The sequence below is a fragment of the Cupressus sempervirens genome, chromosome 11, assembly GCF_028749045.1.
Source record: "Cupressus sempervirens isolate cs-2001-9-10 chromosome 11, ASM2874904v1, whole genome shotgun sequence".
Taxonomy (NCBI): Eukaryota; Viridiplantae; Streptophyta; class Pinopsida; order Cupressales; family Cupressaceae; genus Cupressus; species Cupressus sempervirens.
This window is the reverse complement of record NC_143128.1, coordinates 360833185-360851822: the sequence shown is the minus strand read 5'-3', so window position 1 is coordinate 360851822 and position 18638 is coordinate 360833185. Positions and strand designations below refer to the sequence as shown.

General features: G+C 35.6%; 1 protein-coding gene across 1 annotated transcript in view; it reads left to right on the top strand.

The window, feature by feature from the left end:
• The window catches only part of LOC149529561 (S-adenosyl-L-methionine-dependent methyltransferases superfamily protein), a 154689-nt gene that overhangs the window by 62819 nt on the left and 73232 nt on the right, over positions 1-18638 (top strand). Inside the window, exon 3 of the mRNA XM_089808945.1 lies at positions 11887-12039. Coding sequence (XP_089665071.1) covers positions 11887-12039 — 153 coding nt within the window. The remainder of the gene's footprint in view (positions 1-11886; positions 12040-18638) is intronic.

Sequence of the window (18638 nt, the reverse complement as noted above, 5' to 3'; positions counted from 1 at the left end):
TTCTTCACTATTTTCTTCCTCATCCTCTTTCCCACTTTTTCCTTTGCTCTCCGAGTAACCTTCCAGGTTAGAACTAGAGTCTTCAACATCCATGTTTTCCTCTTCCTCTGGAGTATCATCCTCTTTCCTTTCAAAGTTCTCAGACTCAGTGTTCTCTTCCACCTTGTGCTTTTGAGAACGTGAGGTTTTTTGTCTGAGAATCCTCTTTTTACCCTTAACATTCTCTTCATTCTTATTCTTTTTAGAATGAGAATCAGTAACAGAACCCTTATTTTTATCTAATGAAGGAGTGGAAACAATGGACTTGTTTTTACAGTAACCCTCAATAAGGAGGATTAAACCTTCATGTAAAATAGGACCCGACTCCTTCCTATGAGCTTGCAAACTTTGAAGCAAAGAGAATCGCAAATAGAAAGGAAAAGAAAGTCTATCCTTATGTTTGAAATGATTGAGGAAGACAAAATGAAATTTATGTACTCTTTTATTTCTACTGACTAGAATGAAATACTCACGGGTACAGGAGAGCACATCCCACCAAATTTCCTTTATCCGTTCCAAATCGTAGAAATCTCCACTTTTTTCTAGATTTTTCTCTTGAACATCTGTTTTAGGAAATTTTTTGAAAGCAACATTTGAAATGCTGGTTTGTTTACTGAACTTTATGCCATCCATGGGTAAACTCGTGATCTCAGCTATGAAGTCCTCTGTCAATTTCACAGTAACACCATGTAAAGAGACCCTGTCCTCAATCCAATTTTTTAAAAAGGCCGTGGTGACATGCAGTTTGAACCCGTGAAGACGTTCCAAATAACTGGTCACCTTTCCCTTCTGCAAAATCTTCCAAACATCCTTCCTAGCCTTCCATTCATTGCAATTTTTGGGTTCTTGTTTACGTGGCTCACCTCCCATTTTCAGAGAATTACAGAGAATGGCTAAAACCAGAAGCAGTCAAAAGCAGAAAGCAAACAAGTTAAACGAAAACCAAATTTTCATCACATTGCATAAAACCTGCTTTAGAGATGATACGTGCAAAGCCCTCCTTGTAATCACATAAATGTACCTCCTCGGGGAAGGAACACTGACAACCATAGGCCCACTACCAAAAATCATTAAATTTCTAATCTTGGCAAATCTTTCCCACCTTTGCAGGAGTAGCATCATAATTAATAAGAGCTTTTAGATCAACGTGCTTGTTTAGCTCACCGATCCATGTCATTTTATAACCCATCTAGACTCCATGGTTGGCAACCCAGTCAGCTACCCCATTAGCCTCACGATAAGTGTGGGATATTATGACTTTTTCAAATTTATTAATAAGAGATTTAATCTCCATGACCGTTGCCTCAATCGACCAAGCAATTGAATTTTTGTTATTGAGCATGTTAATAATATTTAAAGAGTTGCCTTCCAACCATAGTTTAGGGTAACTTGAATCAGCTGTTAACTTCATAATGTATAGAGCAGCAGTAGCTTCAGCAATTTGGCTATTAGAATTACCTATAGGAACTACAATGACATCAATTATATTACCAGCATGATCTCTTAAGACCCCTCCACATCCTGCTCTTCCCGGATTGCCCTTTGCGGCACCATCAAAGTTCCCTTTAATCCATCCATTAGGAGGAGTATTCCATCTTGTAGTCAATCTTGGGTTATCAATTTTCAAATTAGGACCTTGTGATCGCAAAGGATTGCCAATTTGAAAAGTTTGAACAGTTTTCCTTTGAGATTAAAATTTTTCCTTTATTGCTGTAACAATATTTTGTCCAAGTACCCATCCTGGCAAATCTTTATTTCTAAAGATTCTATTATTTCTTTCTTTCTAGATGCCCCACCAGAGATGGGGAAGAGTAATTTTCCATAGAAGTTCGACATCAGGATCCCTAGAAGGACACTTCCAACTTTTAAAACAAAGTTCAACATTGTTTTGATGAACCCAAGTTATATTCCAGTAATTAAGAATCTCGGTCCATACTTGTTGACTGTAAGAATAGTTTAAGAACAAATGGTCTCTTTCTTCAAGTCCATTTTTACATAAGGTACATCTATTTACCACATTGATATCTCTTTTTTGCAGATTATCTTGGGTGAGGATTTTATTTTGAAGCATAATCCAATAGAAAATGTTTATTTTAGGTATGAGACCCTTAATCCAAGCTTGAGACCAAAAAGGATGATTACCCTTCTCCCTAGAAGTAAAGAGAGTAGAAACTTTAAATTGACCACTATGATCAGCATTCCATATCATCTCATCCTCATAAGTAGGATATAGAGAAAAAGCATTCAAACTTAATTGTATGTTATTGAAACCTTGATCAATATCAGTCAATTTCACCCAAGAATTGTTATGCCAATGATGACTCACTAAAATGCCCTACCTTTGCTTACATATGTCAACTTGAGCAGTATCTTGAAAGTCTTCTAGCAGAGGATGATCCATTAACCAAATATCTTCCCAAAATCTCACCTTTTGCCCATTTCCAATTTTCTAGGAACAACCCTTTCCAAGAGTATTCTTGGTCCCCTGAATTGCTCCCCATATCGCAGATGGATAAAGACCATCAGGAGAAGAAAGGAAATCAGCTAAAGTATTAACATTGAAAAGGTACTTATGTTTTCATATAGTACTCCATTCTTTGTCATTATGATAAGTTCTCCATCCTTGTTTAGCCAAAAGACCTCTATTCATACTTCTTATTGTCTTGATTCCCAGTCCACCTTCTTTGATAGGCTTACAGACTTGGTCCCAAGCAATTAAAGGCGGTCTCTTTTTTTCCTCAATATCAGTCCATAAAAAATTCCTCTGAATTTTATCAATAGTATTTGAAAATTTCACTGGAATTCTAAAAAGGCTCAAAGCATAAGTTGGTATACTTTGAAGACAAGCTTCGAGAAGAGTTAATTTACTTGCTTGACTTAAAAGATTTCCTTTCCAGCCCGCCAATTTCTTATTGAATTTATTTATGAGATCTTCCAAAAAGGAATCAGGGACTTTCAAACCTAAAGGAAGACCCAAATAGATTGAAGGGAAAGATCCTATAGAACACCCAAGGATATTAGCAATTTTATTTTGTCTAGGAATTGGGGTGTTGATAATAAACATAGCACTTTTATTCCAATTAACCAATTGACCCGATGCTGAAGAATACAAATTTAGAGCTTGCTTCAGTTTTCTAGCTTCTTTGACTTCAGATTTACCCATAGAGATAGTATCATCAACAAACTGACCATGAGAACAAATGAGAGGTTGGGAAGAAGGTTGTAAACCTTTAATAACACCTTTTTGAACCAAATCCCCTATGTATCTCCCTAGACAATCAGCCATAATAACAAAAAGAATAGGGGATAAAGGGTCTCCTTGTCTCAGACCTCGGGACGGATTGAAAAAATGAAAAGAACTTCCATTGACCAAGACAGCTCTAGAAGAGGTTGAAATCAATTGATAAATAGCTCCAACAACCTTATGGTCAAAACCAAAAGCATGTAAAATTTTAGATAGGAATGCCCATTCAACTCTATTGTAGGCCTTAGCAATGTCCACTTTCATAATAAACCCCTGATTATTAGAACAGGACAAGGAATGAATATTCTCATGGGTTGAGATAACAGAATTAAGAATTTGTCTACCTGGGATGAAGCCATTTTGCTGATCAGCAATAATTGAAGGAATCACTAGAAGTAATCTAAAAGTAAGGACTTTGGAAATAATCTTATAAAAAGAATTACAAAGGCTGATCGGTCTAAACTGATTTGGAGAATCAGCTCCAATCTTCTTGGGAATCAGACAGAGGAATGTGGAATTGATTTCCTTTAGCATTTGTGTTGCTCCATAAAATTCCTTCACAGCATCCCAAACATCTTTTCCAACAAGTTTCCATAATTTCTGGAAGAAAAACATGGGAAAACCATCTGGACCAGGTGCTTTGTCTCCTCCTAGAGAACAAACAGCTTCGAAAATTTCTTCGTCTTTGGGAATAGAGCTTAACAATTTATTCTGTTCCTTCGAAACCAGAGGTGGAATCACTGTAAGAAAATCAGCCTGGTGATCCAGATAAATATTGGGATCAATAGTCATTAAAGAAGAGAAAAAGTCAACCATTTCTTCCATAATGTCCTTATCCTCAGTAATCTTCAGATCCCCCTTTTTTAGATGTGAAATGTGAATTTTAGCTTTGTGCTTGAGGGTAGAGAGATGAAAGAATCTAGTATTTTTGTCTCCTTCGCTTAACCATATCAATCTTGATCTTTGTCTCCAGTAGATTTCTTCTTTAGTAATGATGTCATGATATTGGACCAACTTTTCATTTTCTTCTATAATAAGATCAGGAGTATATCCTTCCTTCTAAATTTTATCCTGAATTTTTTGGATATCTTCCTTGATAACAGATTTGTTCTCAAAAATATTACCAAAACAGTTTTTGTTCCATATTTTAACTTCTTTTTTAACATTTTAAAGCTTAGAAGCTACTCTATAGAGAGCAATACCTTCAATGTCTATATTTCACTATTCAGCCAATTTGCTTTCAAACTGTGGATGCTGCATCCACATCTTTTCAAATCTAAAAGAAAAGTTTTTCTTGAAATTTATCTTTGCAGCAGTAAAGATTAGAGGAAAGTGATTTGACCCAATTTTCTGACAGGCTTCCAACTTACAAATAAAATCTTTTGTCCAATCAGGAGAGATAAGAGCACGGTCAAGATGAGCCTGAATACATTCATTACCAACTCTCTTATTACTCCAAGTAAACTGGATTCCATGGAGATCCATATCCATTAAACCCTCCTTATTAATGAAATACATAAGATCCAGTCTACCTTCCAATTGACTCACATTTCCTCCCTTTTTCTCATGGTCATAGAGAGGAACATTAAAATCACCCATAATGATCCATCGACCAAAATAATCCTTTTTTTTATATTGGAGAGAGTATCCCAGACCTTTTTCCTAAGGTTCTTATTATTGGGAGCATAGATATTGACAATATACCAATCTTTCTTATGATCAATGCTAGTAATTTTGGCTACCATTAGATATTTACTAGCATTCAAAATGGTTCCTGAATAACAATTTTTCTTCCATAACATCAGAGTTCCCCCTGAAGCACCTTCTGAACTACTAGCATTTATTGAGTAATTTTTAAAGGATTTAATCTGTTTAACTTTCTCTTTATCCATCTTTGTTTCTTGCAATAAAAGAAAATCTGGCTTCTGCTCTCTAACAAAATTCCTGACAACATCAAGTTTATGGATACTGTTCAACACCCTAATATTCCAAGTTATAATTTTCATTACTATTTTTTAGGGGTAAAATCCAGAATAGTTGCTTGTCTTCCATCAGCAATATTCTACATACTCTCTAATTCTCTGGTTTTCGTAGAGGATCTTCTTCCAGGTTTATCTGGGATACCAACATCTTGTTTCGCCTTAGTTTGCTGATCCACTCTACTTCTAGATCTTTCCGGGGTACGATCATTTGGTTTCACCTTGACTTGCTGATCCACTTTATTGCTTCTTGTCTCTACCCCCTTAGAAACTATATTGATCTTTTTTTCAGCCATTTTCCTTTGATTTGGTTTTATGCTTTGAGTCTTTTCCTTCCTCTTTTGAAACTTCTAGGACAAGATCATTCCTAAAAGGAACAATATCTTTACACTCAGTAATATCTCTCTCCTCTAACAAAACTTCGGAGTCAGCCAGGATTTCCCCTTCCTCAAGATCCTCCTTCTCATCTAGATCTCCCCATCGATCTTCCATCCTTTGATAAATAACAATTTGTTTCGTTAAATCTGCCAAGTCTTCTATATTTTGTTCTAGCCTCACAGTTCGAAACATAGATCCATTGTCATCGTTTTCAGTATTCTCTTTCTCAGGTTGTAGCATAGGTCTATTCCCCACATATCTATTCCTTTCCTTTTGACTATTCTCAAAATCTTTATCAGTCGCTTCATCTTGAGCTTTTGAATCCATGATCTCCTCCTTCTCTTTCAAGTGAGAAACTTTAGATTTCCACACTTTCTTCTGAACTTTAGCCTTCTTTACTTCCTTTTCAGTACTTGAATGATTCTTACTTTTATTGGGACAATTTTTAACCAAATGACCCTATTTTTTACAGGCATAGCTAGAATTTGGAAGATCTTCAAAAATAATTTCTTGTGTTTTCTTTCCAAGCTTAGAAATTGATTCCAACTTTTCTGGAAGATGATTCAGATCTGCCACCTTAACATAAAGTCTGGCACTATGAAGTTTGGTTCTAGCAGCCGTAGCATTATCCAAAGCCACCAGTTCACCAAATGAACTAGCAATGCTTTTAAAAATATCTTCATGCCAAAATTCTAAAGGGAGGCCAGGGAGTCTAGCCCAAATCGGTGTGGTTAAGAAAAAAGTGTCTGATAAATCCATATTTGGCTCCCATTTTTTAATAGTGAGAGAACTTTTTCCAAATGACCAGGGGCCTCCACAGAGAACCAGATTCATATCTTCCTTACAGTTGAAAATAAACGAGAAAAAGCCATTCGACATGGGAGCTATATCCACATCCCCTCGAATAACCCATTTCTGTTTGACCATTTTCCTCAGAGAATCTAAATCTAGTCTAGCCCCTAAAAATTTGTCCACTAGGGTGAAATCCATGGAAGACATAGAAAAATCAACTAAAGGATCCAGGATAAAGATTTGAAATTCACCTTTCTCCTAGCAAGATTTAGCAGTCCCCGACGGAAAGAATGATTTACCATTTGGTTTTTTGCCAAAAAGGGAAAACCAAGTCCTTTGCTCTGAAAACCCTACCTTTGGCCCTTCAGAAAACTTTTCTTTATTGGTCTCGACAATAACCAAAGGGATTTTATCCTTCTCGAAAACCTGCCCTAGCGCGTGAAATGCAGAAGGGGAATCCAAGAGAGGGTCTTAGACCCCACAACTTGTGCCTGTTTCACACATAGACTTATCATTGTCCACATTGGCCATAAAGATACTTTCTGTCCCATCATTCTTTGGCAGATTCTTCTCAGTACCCCCTCCAGTTCCTCCAGGATTTGTACCTTTTGCCAAATTCTCCCCAACCAGTTTCCTGCTTTCTTGCGAACCAGCTAATTAAAAAACGGCGAGAGCGCCCATCTAGCTAGCTTCAAGTTCTTCACTAACAATAACAAAATTATATTATTATACTTATTAATTATTTATTTAACATGCTAGAGCTTAGAGAAACCTTAAGTTTTTAATTTTGTAAGTAAAAAAATTAAAACAAAAACTTTAGCATGAGAGAAACATTAGAGAAACTTTAGTTTATAATTTTACAAAAAAAACTATGTTCCTCAAGTTTCCGAGACGGAGATGGCAGGGGACAGCAAGACGGGTTTTTGGGACGACAAAAGCATTTGCTGATTTTGGAAATGGAGGGGGGATGACAAATGGGGACGACTATATAACAATAGGGAAAATTAAAATATATAGAGAAATTTAAAATACTTATATGAAAACATGGATAAAGCATATACTTATATATAATAGAACCTTAAAATATAAGAATTAGCAGAACTCATATATGCCAAATTTGTGTTACTTTGAGAGTCAAAGTCTAATTTGTTCTAGAAGTCAAAGTCAAAGTCCCCTAGGTGCCCCCAAGTCTCCGAGACATTTTCGGGATGGGGATGGCTAAAAATATACCGGGGTTGCGTCCTTGGGGTAATGCTGAGAAAAAATAAAAAACTTGTACCTTGCAAGTTGCAACAATCGATTTGGAAATGCAGTGGTCATACTATCAGTAATTGATTTAGAAATGGCAATAGCAAACACTAATAGCAACAATCAATCAAGGAATGGCCAACATCAACAACACTAATCACCATTGTAGCATCATTGGAAACACACTATCACTAGAAGAAAGAGAGTTTTTATCACCGCAATAAAGGTTTTACTCACATTATCATCGCCTGAAAATAGGTTACAAGTCGCACAATGCGTAGAAGCCCCTTGAAAAATGAGTTGTTTGGAAAGAAAAAACATGAAAGACTTAAAGTGTTAAAATTTTTTTTGTTGTTTTCAAAGTCAAATCAATCAGATCAACATGCCATCCCTTGAGTAAACCAATTGTCTGAAACGATTGGGGAATTAAAAAAACTATGCCCTCTACATGCCCACAAGCAACTCAACTTCGCTTCCGATGCATAAACTATTCATTTCCAGAGTCAAATGCAGCAAAGGTCCAATTCAGCTACTTAGATATTTATAGGTTGAATGAAAACTCTCCTATAACCATATGTAAATCACAGAGTCATGTTTGTTGGGGGTTTTCTTCAAGTATATATACTTTCATCCCTAGAAGGATCTTGTTATATCCCAAATTTTGACCAAATTTTAAATTTATTTATAGCCGTTAGATTGAATGGATTTTCTTTCATAATCATGTGAAGAGGATGGTTAAATATATCCATTGTATTCATTATGTTAATTGTTTAATGAAGATGGTTGCTATCCATTAATTGTCATGTGATGATTAGCAGTTGCTTGAATTTGGAATTATAGTTAATAATTAAATTCAAAATGTTATTTTGGAATTATTATGGGACTTGTTATTATCATGGAAATATTGCACGGGTGATTGCAGGAGAAAATGAAGGGGAGAAGCAATGCTAAATGGGATACTAGATTAGTCCAATTATCAGGTTGATAGGTATAACCTTTAATTGCCTTGGTAAGGACCTAACGACTTGAACAATAGGATACAACTGATAAACCTGCATGAGCTATTAAATAAACATTTAAAAAAAAATCATTTTAAATTAAATATAATGTGTACCTCAAATGGTTTTTGATTGATTTTTCCACCACATTATTATAATGTATACCTATGTACGTGCACATAGATATAGGAATAAAGTGACACCATAATATTATTTTTATAAATAATATGATGCCACCTCATAAGCATATCTGCGTGCAAGTAGATAGATATAAATTATAATTATCCTCGATTTATAACCTTCAAATCTTTTTCCATATTTATTCATTTTTCTTGCTCAAAACCGAAATGAACATTTGGCATATTTTATTGGTGACCAAGAGCCAAGTCTCTTCTTTATGAGTTTCGGCTTCTTAGAAGCCAAAGAGACTTCGATACCTTCTTATATTATGAAGCCAAGAGAGACGGAGAGCAAAACATATCATCCGACTTATTTTTCATACCACTTTACTTTTTTTTTTTTATAGCACCCGACTTTTTTCCATATCACCTGATATCTCTGCAATTTACCACTTGATAATCTTTGCATATTCCTTCCACGATTTGCCTTTTATATTGATAATTTGCTGAAGACGTGATTGATAATCACACTGGGATCAAGCTTAAATATCTCTTCCGTGAAGAGTGGGCTGATTGATAGCATCCATTAAGACTCCATTTTGTTTCCAGATTTTACCAGGTTATGTGGTTGTCCATATTCCAAGTATTGCAATGTGTTCTATTATCAGATATTACTGCATTCTAATTATTATAGCAGTAAGATATAGTTTCAGATTATGATGCAAGTCATCTTTGCTTAAAAATCATCGGTTAGACCCTCTCTAGGATAGAGTTGTTTATGATGAATAAAAACCAAGTATCCATGACATGATATCATATTTTATTTATAACATTGAAAGTCAGAATCAAATGATATTTATTCTGCAAGTCTTAAAGATTACATTTCTTAGAATCATAGATTGTGATGAGCTGGAAACATATAATATTCTTATATCAGTTAAGTATCAACAGTGAGAGCCGTTTGCTCTGAGATTCGAGCACCTGGGACTCACCGACTGTATAGCCATGGAAAAGGTGAAGAGGTGAGATGAATCTGCAATAACATGGAAATAAAAGTTAGACATGACATAACAATTTAAAATTAATTTCATTTTATAGGTCATGCTTGTTTATACTATTGATTCCCTTGTTGTCAAGTCGAGCGGTGGTGATCGAGTCATTGAACCCATCAGAGAACCTTGGCCAAGGTCATTAAAGGCATGTTTGCCATCTATGATCACTTGATGTTAGTAGAGCTAGTTATTCAGACATGTCCGTCCATAACTGTGTAGACATTCTAAACACCAGAATGTTCAGGTGGCTGGACTAAAAGTATCCCAAGTTTGATCCCAGGGTAGGGAGGGCCTTTCTACTCAATAGATTGTGTGGGGATAAATATGGTCCGAGGTTGGAAGGTTAAGCCTAACTCAATGCTTCTCCTCTTACCGAAAGCCGAGGCTTACACAACCAATTCAAGACTCACTGAATACTCTTGTATGTTCTTCTTTCTATTTCATGATATGCATTTACTTTACTTGTATGTAAGGAAAGATAGTAAATTGTTATTTCAGTTATATCAATTGATCGTTATTACAGTTATTTCAATTGAACGTTATCATAGTTATTTTCAGTTAATCATTATTACAGTTATTTTAGTTGATCATTGTTACAGGTTTTTCAGTTGAATGTTATCATTGTTATTTTTGATTAATCGTTATTACAGTTATTTCAGTTGATTATTGTTACGGCTATTTTCAGTTGAGCTCTACTACTCGTTGGTAGTTAAAAGCAGTTAATGTCTCATGAAAAGGAATTCAATGTATAATTAGTTGAGGAAAACTCTTTCTAGATTATTTTTATTTTGTTATGAAAATCTGTTTGTCATAGATCTTCAGAATCATTGTCCCTAACTTTAATAGGGTTCAAAGTGTAGGAGGGCTAAAATCCCCTTGTTTCTTGGCCGTTTTCCAATTCTTGAGTCAAAGATAGGTGCTCTAAATGTGCGTAATTTGGTCATATAAATCACAGGTTGGTGAGAATATTAGAATTAAAGGCTAGCATAGAAAAAACCACAAATAGGGTTGTGAAGTTATTTGGCTTTCCTAGAATCCTTGATTTGTGTACTTTGTTGTTTGTCCTATTTGGCATTTCATCCCCTGTTAAGTGTGATTAAAACAAGGTTGATGAATTGATCCTCGCAAAATAAACTTTTAGCCCTCGCTAGTGATACTTGCTTGCAGACTTCAATAAGATAGTTTACAATGATTTTAAGTTGATAGATCCTGAAATGAAATTGATTTGTTTAGTATTTATCGTGGTAAATATACTCTAATGTACAAATCATTTCTCTGGGGAGTGAGACATTTTAGTGTTATAAATGATTCTTCCAAGTACTTCATTCTAATTGCCACAATTTTCTTGATGTTTAACAGAACAGGATCATGTTAGCATTTAAAGTCTCTTCAGATACACTTCCCGATGATTTAATTCTCATTCTGTTAACCTATTTTGAATAACATCTTTACTTGTGTTTGTCCAAAAAGACACAGTCTAACTGTCATTTAGTAGTATGTTGGTTTGCACAAGATATTTCTATAATGTTGAATTGTGTTCCTTAACTATCATCTTTCCAAGATCTTTAACAATCACAATCACGTCTACTAGTTTTAATTGACTTAGAATTACATGGAGTAGGCCGAGACATAATAAACAAGTCATAGTTGTTCTAGTCATATTATGCTGCATGCATGTAGGATAATATAGCCCATGCAGCTTGCTGATTTTAGACATTAGACAAAGAGACCAACCATAGCATGTAGATTGTTTCCTTTGTGTTAATAAGTTTATCACACTTAATTTGTTTATTGTTTTCCATTGTAAGGTACTACTTGGACCCTGGTTGCACCTCATTTCTTTTGGAAAACACATAACAAGTGAATAATTGCTGGCTTATTTAGATAATGTATGTGTGCAAGAGTGAATGATCTTCATAATTTTTGTGGTAGATGCTTGTTTTGGGTAAAAAACATTTGGATATGAGGTTCTCATGTTTTTCAATTTTAAACATCATCTAGTTCATAAAATCATTTCAATATTGTTTTATTTGCTAGATGTGAAGAGTATGATAGCAGCTGGTTTGACAACTATGGCTTCAACAAATTTTGATATGAGGCATGCTATCTCTGGATCACAAAAGATGCGCATTTTGTGTATTGGCAGTGGTGGGGGCACAGTACCACTTTTCTTGGCAAGTAAAATAAAAGGTCAGTAATCATATACTCATTCTACACATGGGAGTAAGATTTCTTAATCAATACAAGGATTTGTAAAAAAGAGTCATTTAGTTTTTAAGTGAAATAAAATGTAATACTATCTTGAATTGATTTCCACTTGTCACATTCTTTATAAGAAAAGGAAAAACAACTCTAGGTCTCATTATACCAGCACATCTTCATATCAGCCTTATAGATAAAAACTCAAAATGCACTTTTACTTTTAATGTTCTTTCTTGTCAAGAAATTAATACTACAAGGTTTATAACTTTTGTAGGTAAAAATACACAAAAGATTGGGCATTTCATAATGGTTTCTGTAAGATCTGTTTATCATTTTGACTATATTCTTTCCAATATTGTTCCCTGAAACACATGTTAGCAACTAATAGAAACTATGTTCTGAACAATTTCTTTGGTTAGAATTTAGAAAGCAATGTTCAATTTATGGATGACAGCCATTAACTATTGTTCTCGTTTGGGGTTTTTATGCCTATGGCTTTGAAACTGTCATGATTGAGATGACCACTTGGTGTGAGCACAATATAAGTGAAACTAACCATTGTTAAAATTCAGACCATGGTAAGCAGATTCTGCACTCAAAAAAAACCTAAATAGCAAACTGAAACACCAATCAAAACTTCTGTCTTCTGAGTACATTAACCTTCAAAAACAATTTTGTCAGAAAAGTAGAACAAGAAGTATGAAAATCAACGAATAAGGATAAACCAAAATTATATTACTTGCTGTGTGAATAGCCTTCTGTTTCTGAAATTCTCTGTGTTGCAAAAGTGTCCACACTTGCTAATTACACATACTTTCAGATTTGGTGTTCAGTCCAGAACTAAAGTGCTAATTAAAGCTGTAGCCTTATTCCCTTTTCCATCACTTAGAATCTCTCTAGAAATAAGAAAATTACCTACTGAGCAAACAAGCTTTAAACTAATGAAAACCAGCACTGAACAAGTGTCCATCTATAGCAGTTTTATTAGCTAAATGCAGGATGTTTCTGCACCCAGTTATGTAATGTACCCAATTTTTAAGATAAGATGAATTTATTAATGTCCAACAAGAGACTAGAAGGGTCTAAGGGACTGGGAAATGTACAACAAGGCAACAACGAGCTAGAGCACCAAATGATATCAGTGAACAGAATAAGCAAGAAAGATTAAGAAACATAACAAGGAAAGATTAAATACTCCCCATAGACGAGAAGTAGTCCAAAACCGAAGGATAAGGTCCAAGGCAAAGGGTGTGCCCTGGACCTCACCTCGGATTGTCTCAAGGAACCCTTGGAGATAGGGTGATGCTGTCGAAAGGGTCCTTTGATGACGCCTTTAATGTCCTAGGGAAATAAGATAAACACCTGTATTAATAAAATATAAAGATAAAAAAAATTCCAATTCATTTAACTAAAACAAGTTAATAATAAATAATAAACAAGAGTGCCATTTATTTTTCATGTACTTGAAATACATTTAAACTATACATACATACATACATACATATATATATATATATTTTAATACCCTCTCACCCTTATATATAGTATTGCATAGAATTCATAAAACTTGAATAGATTATTGAAATGTTATCTAATATTTATTTAATCTAATCTCACTTTGTGTTTCATATATTTTAATCCTCAAACGGCACAACCGGTCAATGAGTGCCTTGACATAGTATATATGGTACTCGAATAGGAGAGGAGTGAGCACGACGGAGATAGAGGAAGGTGATCGAGTTAGACAAACACCAAGGAAATCGCGGCAAACAAAAATTGACCCAGTCCTAACATAGCAGATTGCATCCAATTCGGCATCACCATCATCGCAAGAAGAAAAGGCTCTGCGGAATACCAGAACTAACTCCAATCTTACCTCATCTTAGTTCAAGCTGACCACCGGGTTGTTGTTGTGTAAGAAGATTGTAGCATAGACAGAAATTCCAGAAGTGCAGCAAGTTCAGAAACCATCACTACACCTTGAGGAATCCTCCGGAGACTTTGCCCACGAGGTATGAGTAAGAGGCAGACGCTCTTGGTCCCCGTAAATATCAAGAGAACAAAGGATAGACTATACTTGAAAGATCCACAAACATCAAATCATTGACTAGCAGACTGGGAGGAATAAAAATTGGGATTATCTCCTAGAGACAGTTGGGATGAACTGACACCAAGAACCAATAGAGAACAACTAGATATTAAAGCAATTATACACAAGCTGGGTACGACTCTATTGTGAGGAAGAAGGAATATATCCAATTGGAAGAGTGACCCATTAAAAACAGGGACACAAGCATCTCTGGAGGTTAGTAACCCCAGAGAGAAGAGCTATGTAAAAGGATGAATAATCCTATAAGGTTATTAATAAGGCTTAGGATGAACATAGGTCTCTTCTAAGAAGGATGGATATATCGTTATGATTATCCATAAGGTCTTAATGAAGGGAAAATATGGTGAAAAAATGTTGTTTAGTGGAATCATTGTCCTAAGTCATATATGACGGATAGAGCCCCAGGAGGCACTCCCACAGGAACTAAACATCTGATCTCCATCTCTCTCTTAAGGAAGGGCATTATTTAACATTCTTTCTCACATAAGTCTTAATTATTATACATTCTTATAAAATACTAACATGTTTTTTTTCAGGTTCACAATACTAGACAACGTGGAGGAAACAAGGGACATTACAAACAAGAAGTAGTCCAAAACCGAAGGATAAGGTTCGGGGCAAATGGTGTGCCCTAGACCTCACCCTTGACTATCTCAGGGAACTGTTAGAGATAGGGTGATGCTGTCAAAAGGGTCCTTTGGCAAGGCCTTACAAAGCAAGTGTGTATTGAAGGAGGGCTGAGCGACCACTTCGTCCCTTGGGCAGGAGACATAGGGGTGAAGAAAGAGGTGAGGAGCAGGTTTGAAGTCTGTCTCAGTGGAAACTGAAGCTACTAAGTGTGATCATGAAGCCGCATGGCCTTTTGGATAAAGTGCAAGACAGTTGATCAATGTACTTGAAAACAAAGAAAGGGACGTTCACGCTCGGAACATGTAATGTCCCCTTTTGGGACATTAGAAGATTTAAAGACATATTCATATAGTATTAAATTTGTCTATAAGAGCGTGAATAAAAAGGGGCAATTTAATATTAAAGGTGGGCTAAAGAGGACAAGGAGGGATAAGACAAAAAGCTAGGAGGGTAGTCAAAGAGTCACATCCTTGTGGATTAAAAGGAGAGAGGCTCATTCATTCAGGATGCTTGGTTTATGATTCAGATTTCAGTCTCTCTCTTGCGAGAGTTATTTAGAAAGTTTCAGCTTTCAACCAATGTGAGGACGTAGCCCCTCGTGCCAGTAGACAGTGGACGCAAACCCATTTTCCGTGGAGACATCACATCAGGTGTCTCGCATGTGCTTACAGGTTCTTTTCTTAGTATTCCAATTCAATTGTAAAGTTGTGTTTAAGATTGACTTTTGAATGTTGGTTATCGTATTGTTGATGTATAATGCAATAGCTTATTTCAAAGTGTTTTATGTGAAGCTATGGTTTATATTACTAGTTTTATAATGCAACTTCATATGTTTATGTTCGGAATGTTATCTTGATAAAGAGATCGGGTCAATATCCATTTGGAATATTTCAGTGGTATCAGAGCTTTGAACCTGCTATCCTGCTGGGTACAATCAAAGATTTTATTCAGAATCAAATTCCAAAAGATTTATCATTTACAAGATGGAAATTGTTTATGAGAATTTTTTATCATAACTTAAGAGACAAATTTGTTGAAACAAAAGTGTCTTGGATTTGAAGGAGCTTTAGCGCCTCCTAAGCGGGCCCATGCATGGTGAGAATGCAATTTTGGCACTAAGAATTTTGTTTAATAGTGACTTATTTGGAATAATAAGTCATGCAGCTGCATCTCAGGAAGATTGTAAAAGTCAATATCTACTTGAATAATACATTCATTGTAGGACTCAAATGTATTTCAAAAGGTTATAGTTGTTTGGGCTTAGTGTTGGCATTTATAAAATTACTGAAGGCTTTTTTTTTACCGAGGAAGGTTAAGTGGCAGTTTCTGTATTATTTATACAACCTTTACCGAAGAAGCAGTTTGTATAGAATCTGAGCGGTGTTCTCCTTGGGTCCATACTTCTGCCGTGGATTTGGAGTCTATATGAGATAAAAGATCACGAGTGCTTGGTACTTGAAGCTTATAATATTTTAAGAATTTTGAGCCAAACGGTAATCACAACTTGATGCATCCAGGACATGAGAACAATAAGATTCCTTAAATGTTATGGCATTACATTTTGTGAATGTTGGGAGTTGTAGGTGATTTCAAAATCGGCTTTCCTTACAGAAATGGCGACAGAGACTGGAGAATTAATAGGTTGCTGGAGCTCATTGTAAAGGACAATATTCTATTATAGAAAGGACAAGTGTCAAGAGACACATTTGCATGGAGAAGTTGGGCACCCAAGTTGGGTGTATAGGCTGTAAGATAATCAGCTATCAATAGTCAGTAATGGTAAATTCTCTTATAATTGCAAGTGCTCCCAGTTATGATTGTTTTGATGATAGCTGTATAATGTGTAAGAACATCTTTCATACCTAAATGTAGAAACTTTCGGGTGCCCTACTTTGGAGGTTTGAATGAGGAGTCAAAGGATGATGCATGTGTCATTTGCATGCTCATAGATGGTTGTAAATGTGCCAAATGGATTTGGATGCCCATCTCTTTTGACTTGGTCTAGAGGCTTCTTCCTTTGTTGTATTAAATATATAAGGATGTCTTGGAGAGCATTATGCATGTTATTTTTAATAGGTGAACTGTTATATTGCTGGAAATAAATCAGATTGTGGGTTGTTGATTGTGAACTGCTGTTGAAAAAGGCTTGTGCTGATATTGTAGTATAACTGACAAGCTTATTGAGATTACAAACTACTGTGCTTGTGCAGTGCGAGGTTTTTCTTCCAAAGTTTTCCCCATATAGAATGTGTTCATTACAGTCTACTATTGCATGTATACTATCTCTATCCAAATGTGTTTCTTATTCTGTAATAGTTATTATCTATAAAGAAAATTTGCACCATCTCACTCACTAAATTAATGTTAGGAAGCATTTCCAACACCTTTGCGTCCTTTTAGTAATCAGGACATCACACCCTACCACCTCTCAAAAGTCCTCATTATTTGAATCATTGAAGCAAGGTACTGAAATCTTTTGGCAACTACCTATCAATTGTAGCAAGACATTCCAGTCAGATGTGGATGTTTTCAGTTACACCATGTTAAGATTCAGACCATGGTAAATAAATTCAGAACTTGGACAATAATCTAGTCAGTAAACCAAAATGACAATCAAAATTGCTGTCTTCTGAAGACATTAATGTTCGGAAGCATTTTCCACACCTTTGCTTTGTTTACCCTCTAGGGTAACAGTTTCACAAATGAGAATATTCAGAAAATGTAACAGAACATAGTAATGCAGGTGAACTCACAGATGCTTCTTCATTGATATCATCAATGTTTATAGTGTATGACACCAAAGTACTTTGACAATAATCACCAAAACGCCAACATAATAATGATATCTCTCGGAACCAAGTACATGCCATATATAAAGATTAAAGGGGTGTGAGCGCTAACCATCGCAACCCTTCCCAACTTCCTACCCTTCGACTGAACTAACAAGTCCTAACAAGTAACAACACTTAATTTTACTTGACAACATGCTTCTTGTCTGTAATTGGGGCATCACATCCTATCATCTCTCTGAAATGACCCTCACTATAAAGGTCGATAAGAAACAATGCTGAATAGTGACAATTCGCAAACTCTTGCCTTGCACTATGAATTTTTATCAAAACTAAGCATGCAAATGTTCAATGGTAAAGTGTAATGTCTCAAATAATTCACCAAATTGGTTGACATAAACCAATGAAACTGAAGATAACAACTGTATCAAAATTTAGGGGAAACTGATTATACTGATCTGTTACCCTTATTACAATTGCAGCATCGTCTGAAATAAATATATAATTGCTATTTCAATAGTAACCAAATTAATATTAAATGGACCTGAAGTCGACGCTTCAACCGGCAGTCTCAAATATAAGTCGGAATAACACCCCGGGCCTTGTTTGTTCTTCAACTTCTCCCGATTTGGACGGATAACTGAAACAGAATGACCTCCGACTAATTCCGCAGCTTGTCACTGTGTCGTGTCTTCAACAGCTCACGTCCAGCGGAATTCGTTCTGACGCCCGCGACTTCAACGGCCCCCTTCAGTCGTTTTTGCGTAATTTCCTCCGTCTCAGACAAGTGCCGGAAATTTGTATGAATGACAGTGCTCGAATTACCAAAAAACACTGTCCTAATAATTAATTCCGATTCCTCATTTGGGGTTTAACTGAACCTTTTGAAAACCCAATGGAGTGCATGACGCCCTTATTCGAATTTGCTTGTTTGAAATATATTTGAAGCTAGATGAAACTTCTTATTCCCTTGGACGTTTGAACCCTAAAAACAATCTCCAGATTAATCCATCATGAAATCGCTGAAGGCCATCTCCAATGAGCAACCCTTCGGAAGA